The 8,783-nt window shown below is 60.0% G+C and overlaps 1 protein-coding gene across 1 annotated transcript; it reads left to right on the forward strand.

The window, feature by feature from the left end:
- Positions 1–364: 364 nt before the first annotated feature.
- FKBP1A (FKBP prolyl isomerase 1A) lies at positions 365–7,378 on the forward strand (the record flags this gene model as incomplete). Its single annotated transcript, XM_079543514.1, has 5 exons — positions 365–401; positions 510–557; positions 5,864–5,976; positions 6,602–6,754; positions 7,191–7,378. The coding sequence occupies 4 exons, from the start codon at positions 365–367 to the stop codon at positions 6,728–6,730; spliced, it is 327 nt and encodes a 108-aa protein (XP_079399640.1). The 3' UTR covers positions 6,731–6,754; positions 7,191–7,378.
- Positions 7,379–8,783: the final 1,405 nt, after the last annotated feature.

The raw sequence follows: 8,783 nt of genomic DNA on the forward strand, positions 1-8,783 counted from the left end.
TCACGAGGTACCAACCGCGGGCCCACAGCGCGACGGAGCTCGGAAAGGGGCGCCGAGATGCCGCACGGCTGCCTTCAGCCGCTGAGGGAGGGCGGGCGGGCGGGCACCGCGCGTGGCGCCTCACGGCCCTGCGGTTTCCACGGCAACAGCGCGGTGCCAAGATGGCGGCGGGGCGGGAAGTGTGCGTGAGGGGGGGGGGGGGGGGAGCGGGCAAGATGGCGGCGGTGGGCGGGGCGGGGCGGAGCGCGGCGGGCGGGCTCGATGGCGGCGGAGGCTGCGCACACGTGGCCCCTCCTCCCTCCCTCCCTCGGGCTGCGGGCGCTGCGGGCGCGCACGGACCGGCACCGGCGGCGGCACCGGCGACATGGGCGTGCACGTGGAGACCATCGCCCCTGGGGATGGTGAGCCGCGCCCCGCGCTCCTTCTGTCTTTATTCCCCCCCTTCCTTTTCTTTCTCTCTCTCTCTCTCCGGTGCCGCTCCGCTGACGGTGCGAGTCTCCTTCCCGCAGGGCGGACGTTCCCCAAGCGCGGCCAGACGTGCGTGGTGCATTACACGGGTGAGTGCGGGGCTGTGCGGGCGGGGCCGGGCCGGGCCGGTACCGGGAGGCGGGGCGGGATCTGCCCCGACGCCGCCGTGCGGCCTGCGGGAGCGCGGGCGGGGGATGGAGGGCCGGGCCTCGGCTGCCCCCGAGGCGCGAGCGGGGGTCGGCGCGGGGCCGGGGGTCGGGGTGGGGTCGGTGCCTCCCCGGGTTGGGGTGGGGGTCCCCGAGGTCGGCCCGGGGTGGTGGGCCGAGCTCTCCCCGCGTCCGACCCTCGTTGCGCGGCGGCGGGCTGAGATTAGCCCCGCTGGGACCTTCCTACGGCCCCACCGGGGAGGGGGCGGCAGGGAAGCGGCCCGTCCCCGTGCCCCCGTTCGGTGGCTGCCGCTGTGGCTGACGGTGCGGTGCCGCGGGGTTCTCCACCCAGCAGCCCTCCTCCGACGTGCTCCGAGCCGCCCGGGTTCGCACGCAGCCAGGTGGGTGACGTTCCGCACGTTGTGTGCTCGGAGCTCCGCGATGTGAGCTGACACGGCCGCACACACGCACACCCGTCAGCCGCCCCTCCTGCTCGCTGCAGCCCTCCAGGATGCAGCGGCTGACCCGCCTGTCCCCGCCACCGGCCGGCTCCTGCTCTCCCAGCAGCACAGGGTGAAGTGCCGGTCTGCTCAGGAGCCCCCGAAGCCCCGCTCCCGCAGCGCTGTCTGAGCTCTCCCTCCAGCCCATCTGCTTCTCCTCCCCCCCCCGCCCCCTCTTCCCTTCCCCATCCCTTTTAATTCCCTGCTCCGGAGGAGAGGAAGCGGCTCGCTCTCTCCTGGCCACCTCCTCTGCCGGCAACCCCGTTTCCTCTGCCGGGGGAAGAACAAAGGGACGCTGGCAGGCAGTCAAGTGGCCCTTGGTGGGCCAGCCCTGCTGCTGCCAGCCCTGCTCCCACCCCAGCAAAAGGGCACGGCTGCTCATTGCAGCTGCTGAGGGGGGGGGGGGGGGGGGCGCTGGGGCTGATTTCCTGCCCCCCGCTTTGCTTTTGGGGTGGGAGGGTGAAGGGCAGTGCAGGGACCTGCCTCTTGCTGGACCCTTTCTGGCAGCAGTGAGCGACAAGCTGGCCTTGGGAGTGGTTCTCTGATTTAATTTGGTATTGTTTGTTGTTGTTATTGTCTCCTTTTGGCCTTTAGCCCCCTCTCCCCCTGCCTCCCATCAGACAGCTCCCTGATCTGTTGGCAAGCAGCTGAAGTCAAAGCCCCCGGTTTACACCTAATGCCCATAGGCCCTGATCCCCTGCTTTTAGCTGTGAGCAGAGAGGGGAATTTTGCTTCCTCAAAAAAAAAAATACAAGAAACCATTAATTTCCCCCGGCCCTGAGGCTTGTTCATTGAATGCAGTGCAGTGACAGCTGTAACAGCGCGGTGCATTCAGTGCTGGGCTCAGGGGCTCCATCATGAGCCCCGTGTGCCATCCAGCCCCGTGGCTGCAGTTTGCTCTGTGCAAAAACCCAGCCCCAGTTTGGGAGCACTGAGCACAGTGAGCTCTAATGGGTGAGCTATAGATTTGCAGTCACTTGATCAAAATCCATTTTGCACCTCTTGCCCAAAGAATCCTTTCCTCCCTACGTGCTCCGTGTCTGCTTGTTTAGTTAGAACAGGCATAGAGCAGGTGCTGGATGCGCGTCCCCTTGCCCCACAGCCCACATGTCCTACCCATATGCAGCTCTTCTGCCCCACTGCAGCGCTGCCCAGCACCAGCTAGAGCAGCCATGTCACCCCAGCACTGTAAGGGATGGACAGATGGATGCATGGGCAGGCAGCCCTGGTGTGGGAGCACAAGAGGGCAGTGCTTAGAGAAGAAGGTGGAGAGCATAGCATCCTCCAGGCTGCTGCTTGGGAGACATCAGTCACTCATGCTGGGATTTTCCCAGTGGCAGCAGAGACACGCAGGGGGGATTTGGGTCCATCCTTTCATTTTCCTTTGCTCCCAGGTCAGACAGGGAAAAAAATCCTCAGCAGTGCTTTGGGTGTGTCGGTGCTCCCAGTGGGAGCTGAGCCCCCGGGGGAATGGAAGAGCACTGCTGGAGAGCTGGCGCAGCGGGGCGTTGGGAAAAGGCTTTGATGTGAGGTCTGATGGAAAAGGTTCTTAAGGAAACTAAATCAAGGGTAAATTCCTCTTAACGTATTCAGGACTGCTCAGAGCAATGGGAGGATGGCTTCGAAGTGCAGAAGTGCATTGATTGTGGGTAGCAGCCCCGATGCTTCATGCGTCAGGCTCCTTGGGGCCATGTAGCCAGTTTGGAGCAGGGGTTTGTTCTTGTTCACCCTGCAGCACAGCTGGAACTGAGACCGCATCCTTCGCAGTGGTGAGAGCAGTGGGTGCGTGGGCTGTGGAGAACCACCTGGCCATGCAGCATTGCTCCTTGGATGACCAGTGGCCATGCTGGGGGGCACCAGGACTGGAGCAGGTCTGATGTGACAAAGTGCAAGGAGAGATGCTGGAGAACTCTGACTTCCTTTGGCAGGAGAAGTGCAGTGACAGGCAGGACTCTTCCCCCAGCGCCTGCACATCGCTGTGCAGCTGAGCGCAGCCTCAGCCATGGCTCAGCGCAGCACGGGCTCTTCCTGCTGCCTGTGCAGCACCTAGCATTGCTCTCTAAGATGCTGCCACACTCGTATGACAGCAGCCTGCGGTTGCAAGATATTTCCTCTCCTACCGGCTGTGCAACTGCTGAGCAGTTGGGTGAGAGCTCGGTGCCAGCTCCCCTAGCACCCAACGCTGTGCTGTGCATGCAGCTGTGTCCTGTGGGACACTTGGCTCAGCAGAACCCTCAGTGGGAAGGGTTTCCAATGCCATCCCTTCCTCCAGCTGCAGCAGAGGGGTCTGCCTGCTCTGTCCCTGCATCTCAAGGGCTTGCATCTGAGGATGGATGGAGGGAGATTGGCTGCAGGGCTGCCTCTGTGTGTCTGCTTTCCGCTGTCTCTGCCCAGCAAGGGATCGCAGCCAAGTCATGCATTGCAGCCGGCGTCTCCCAGCCACTGCCTGCCAAGTGTGGCAGAGACCTGGCATAGCCCTGCTGCCAGCCCCAAATGGAGCTGGGGATGCTCTCTGGAGCCCCTCATCTCCTGTATCGTGTTGTGGTGGAATGGCAGCGTCCTGTCCTGGCAAGGCCCTGCATTCCCCTCACTTTGGTTATTCCAAGCCACCCTGGTGTCTGTATTTGTGAGTGCCAGGAGCTGCTGCGGTGGGGTGGCTGTGCTGCAGGGTCTCCCAGCTCCACGATGCCCTGCACGGAGCTCAGACAAGCTGGGATGTGCCCTGGGCTGGCAGCTGCTCCTCGCCTTCGGCTGTTTGCAGCATCTGGGGCTCTGCCTCTAGCCAGAGGATGCTTTGCCTTACTAATAGATTTAAGATCTTGTTATCTCCTCGCTTGGGGATGATAGGAGGAGGAAATGGTTGCTCTTCCTTGTCCAAGGCTGGAGAAGTCTCCTGGGAGCCTTTCTGGCAGAGGAAGTTGCAGAGATGAAGATGCCATCTCAAAAGCCTCGGAGCTCTTTGTTTCACTGTTGGCATGGCTGAGCGGCACAGCATCCCGTGGCTGTGTGCTGTGCGTGGGGCAAGCTCTGTGTGCCAGAGTGCAGAAGGGATTTGGGGAGGGGGTGGCCTCTGGTTTCCTCATGCTGTGTGGTAGCAGCAGCACGCCACAGTTTGTTTTCATTAAAGTGAAATCGCAGAAACTGTGGCCACAGCCTCTGCCCTTGGTGAGGCAGATCTCTGCTGCGCTGTCCCGGCTTGTTGTAGCCCAGCTTGGGAGCAGCTTGTGGTGCTGCCTGCACCCACTGTCCTTCCCTTGCCCACATCCTTGCTGCTGCTGTCCCAGTGCCAGGCAGGGCTGGGAGCAGGCTCAGCATCAAGAGGTTTACCCTGGAAGGAGGGAACAAGAAAACCCCAGATTTGCTGTTCCAAAGTCCAGGGCTGCAGGGTGAGTGGCTGAGCTGGTGCTGATGCTTGGTGTTGGGGGCCCTGCACGGGAGATTTTTGCTTTCTGTGAGATTAAATGCTTCATTCTGCTCCCCAGAAGAAATGGGACAGTGGCCCCATTCTGTGAGCAAGCGAGCCTGGGTGCCCTGTGTTACTGCTGGCAGCACTGCTGTGCTTTGTGGTGTGATTTGAGTGTTCCATGGTGTGATGCTGAGCATGGGGTGATGGCGACTGCATGGGCACTGCTCAGTGCCCTCGGTACTTGTTGCTCTTGTGGAGATTTGTGTGTTTCCCACACCCTCCATTCATCATCTCACCACGCCTGCTGCTGTCCATGCACCTTGCTCACCGCAGCACGAGCCTGGGCAGCATGTCCCATGCTCTGTGTATTCCATCGCCCCTGGGCATTGACACTGCACCCTGCTTAGGGAAACCACTGCTGCCCGTGCACTGCTGGACAGGGCAGCGAGTTTGTTTTTCACAAAGAGAATTTTCCAACCAGAAAAACAAGTTCTTGGGCTTTTGGGGGAAGTGGAGAAGAGAGAACCGTTGGCAGCAGTTGCTCTGAAATTATAAACCCTCCGGTGCTGTTCATTAACCGTGGCCAGTCTGCTGCCTGTGCCCGTCGTCAGGCTCTGTGCATCGGGTGGGCAAATCCCCAGGTACGGCACGGCTCCCAGCGGGGCTGTGCTCCCAGCGACGTCGCTGCTCCTATAAGGCAGCTCCAGCAGTGAGATTCCCCAAGAAGGTCACGCAGGGAGCAAGGGAGGGACCACGGAGAAGGGAGGAAATTCCTCCTCGCTCGTGCTGGAGGGTTATATTTAGCCTTGTGGTTATTGGTGCTGCTGAGCCTGCGCTACGTGCTGTGGGGCTGCCCTGGGCAGGTGTGATCCCTACTTGGCACTGTTGCTTTTGGGCACTGGCTCATGGCTGGGCATGGGCAGGCTGGAGGCCGGCAGCCCAGGCTGCGTTCTGTGTGCTCGAGGACAGAAACCAGCCCTGGCTCACATGCTGCTGTGCAGAACGCCGGTGCTCTGGGACAGGCGAGGTGTCCCCTGGCTGCCCTCTGTCCTCGCCCGCAGGAGGGCTTCTCTCTGCATGAAGACAGCACAGAGTAGAGACGTGGTGATTCCTGCAGCTGGGAGGAGCAATGCTGCCCACTCGAGGGCTGCTCCTGCCCTGCTCTTTGCAGCAGGAGGTGCTGGTGGGGAAGCCCCCCGCTGTACAGGTGTTCTGCCAGGGCAGCTGGGAAATCCCACTGACTCAGGGCCATGTGAGCTTCTCACGGTGACCGTCACACCTGCTGGGTAACAACCCGTTCCCGTGACACGAGCCTCACTCCTCCCTCCCCTTTCTGTCCCCAGGTATGCTGGAGGATGGGAAGAAGTTTGATTCCTCCCGCGACAGGAACAAACCCTTCAAGTTCGTGATGGGCAAGCAGGAGGTGATCCGCGGCTGGGAGGAAGGAGTTGCTCAGGTGCCCGGCATCCCCCTCGTTCGTGGGGATCTGCGGTGTGGGCAGAAATCGCTGCGTGCAGCCCTTCAGTTTTCCACCCCCTCCATCATGGGAGGCGTGGGTGTGAATATCACCTTCTGCATTGCCACCTGCCAGATGGCAGGAACGGAGCAGGGCCGGGCCGAGGAACACCTACGGCACGCCGGTGACTCAGCACTGACATTTCTCTACTGAGTCACCTCTGAGCGAGCGCCGTGGGGGGCTCGGGCCCCCTGCTCCTGCTGGGGATGGCTGTGGGCACGAGGGGAGGGGGCTGGGGAGGGTGCGTGACTGCAGAGGGCTCTGTGCTGCTGGGAGCTGGCGCCCACGCTGCAGCACGGGGATGCTGCTGTCTGCAGGGGGCAGCCTGGCAGACCTCGGAATTGGTTGTGAAGGTGAAGGATATCGCCAGCTCTGCTCCCTCTGCTGCATCCCTGCTCCTTTTCCAGCCTCTGCTGCCTGCCTTTCCCTGCTGATGTCCTTCCTATCTCTCGTCGGTCCCCTCTGCTTGTGCCCAGCATTGGGGAAACAGCTCCGTGTTTCTCCCGCTGTCACTCACCCGCTGTTTGTGTGCATCTGACATCCTCATCTTCGTTCCTCCTCCCAGATGAGCGTTGGTCAGAGGGCGAAGATGACCATCTCCCCAGATTACGCCTATGGCTCCACTGGCCACCCAGGGATCATCCCACCAAATGCCACTCTAATCTTCGACGTGGAGCTCATGAAATTGGAATGACCCACCCCAACACCCTGTCCTTGGGTAAGGAGGGCGAGCTGCAGGGCGACTGCCGTTGGAGCGTGGGGGAGGCTCAAGTTCCCATAGTCTGCCTCAGGGAGATGGGATGGAGGTGTTAGTGGTGTGGAGAACGGGTTTCTGGCTGTGGGCTGGTTTTGGAGGCTCGCGGATTTGGGAATCGCTGTGGGATAGAAGCAGAGCTTGCAGCATGCTCGTGCCACAGAGACAGCTCGATGCTGGCTGGATGTGCTTCAGTCCTCCCCACTGCTCGTACTGTATGGGTTCTGCAGTGGGCAGGATGGTGTCCCGCTCCCCACATCAGCACAATTTGACTTCTGCTTTGAGCAGACCGTGCAGTTGGCAATGGGGCCGTCCCTTTGTGACCACATTCCTTCCTGCACCGGTCCCTGTGGGCTGCAGTGGGTGGCTGTGTCACAGTGCCTCTCCTCTCCCCAAACAGGTTTGGCACATGGAGGAATCCAGAATCTCAGCTTCAAGACGAGTGCACATGACTTTGTACGGAGCTTTTCCTGATAGTCCACTACACTCATTGTATAACCTTACACCTTGATTGAATGCCTTTGGTCACTAAGCTTTGCGTCTGACTCTTCCTCCTTGTATCGTGTTTTTATGTCTTTTTAAACTATACGCCGTAAACCTCAACTCTTTTTGGGTCAAGTTCTTAATCTTATTTTTGTTCCAGGTGTAGACTGCATTCTGTCAGTAGCACGCAGACGGGCTGACCTTAGATAGGAATCGTTTGAACAAAAGGAAACCTGCTAGTTAGTTACTTGTTTCGGATCTCTATGATGTTTTAAAACCAGAAATTGCTGCTGCTGCAAAAGCCATAGCAGAGTGAGGCTGTTGAGGCTGAATGGATGTGGAGAACAAAGTAGTGTTAGGATGTGTGTAGTTACCTGGAATTGGGGTGCTGGGGAAGCAGCATTCCTCTCCCTGCGCTCTGGGGGAAGCGCAGCATCACAGGGCCGCGCTGGGATGGGGGATGCTCAGCCCCTGTCCTCCCCCACCTCCTCCCTTTGTTGTCTCACTTTTGGTTTTGTGGCGGTGGTTGGGCCGTCAGAGCCTCACCCACCCCCTGGAAATTCTGTCTCTTACATTGAGCTTTCTTTGCTTTAAAACAAGAAAACAGCAGCAGACAAATTGGGAGGTGCTACAAGGGAGGTGGTGGAGCTGGGGGGGGGGTGAGCTTGCAAGAAAACACCCCCATCCCTTCTGCCCACCCTGGGAAGGAAGCTTCAGACCCTGGCTGCCCTCGGGCTGAGCACAGCTGCCCGTTCTCCTGCCCCTGATGCTGGTCATCGCCGCTTGGCTGCTCTCACGCCATGCATCGCTTCCCCCGCCACTGCCCCCAGCCCTGCCCAGTGACGTGGTAAGAGAAATCGCCGCCGTTCACTTCCTTCTCCACTGCATAAAGGTATCAAGTTTTATGATTGCAATAAAGACGCTTTTTGCTGGCTTTTCTCAGCTCTGTGTGTTGGAGGTTCTTCCCTGGGTGGGGAGGGCTGGCAGCACCGTTGGGCACGTAGGGATGTGGGGCAGCGACCTGCCCGACCTGCTCTAATTGCTTTACCACAAACCCATTAAGCGCTGCCCTCGGCCTCCCCGTGGCTCAGCCTGCTGGGTCTCTCCTGCTCCATGGGGGCTGTATCTCAATTTGTTTTATCCCCTTTTGGAGGTTGGAAAGTGCACGTCCAGCAGGCTGTATGCACTGATTGGGTCTCATGGGACCCTAAAACTGTCCTACATCCATTTATTTTTGGTGCCTTCGTGATCTGCTGCTGATGCCTCTGTTCAGCAGTGCCTTTGCTCCTTTGCAGCCTTTCCTCCCCAGGGCTGGCCGTGGCTGCGCTGTGGTTTCTCACCTGGATGTCAGAGCTCACAGCTGTGACTTCTGGTCTTTCCTGCTGACGTTTGCAGGCCGGGTGCTGAGGGGATGTGTGTGGCTGGCAGTGTGGGTGCTGCTCTTGCTGGCTGTGTTGGGGAGCCCGGTTTAGCACCCAGCTGTAGGGTGTGGGTTGAACAGTAGCATTAA

The sequence above is a fragment of the Tetrao urogallus genome (assembly GCF_951394365.1).
Source record: "Tetrao urogallus genome assembly, chromosome: 16".
Lineage (NCBI taxonomy): Eukaryota > Metazoa > Chordata > Aves > Galliformes > Phasianidae > Tetrao > Tetrao urogallus.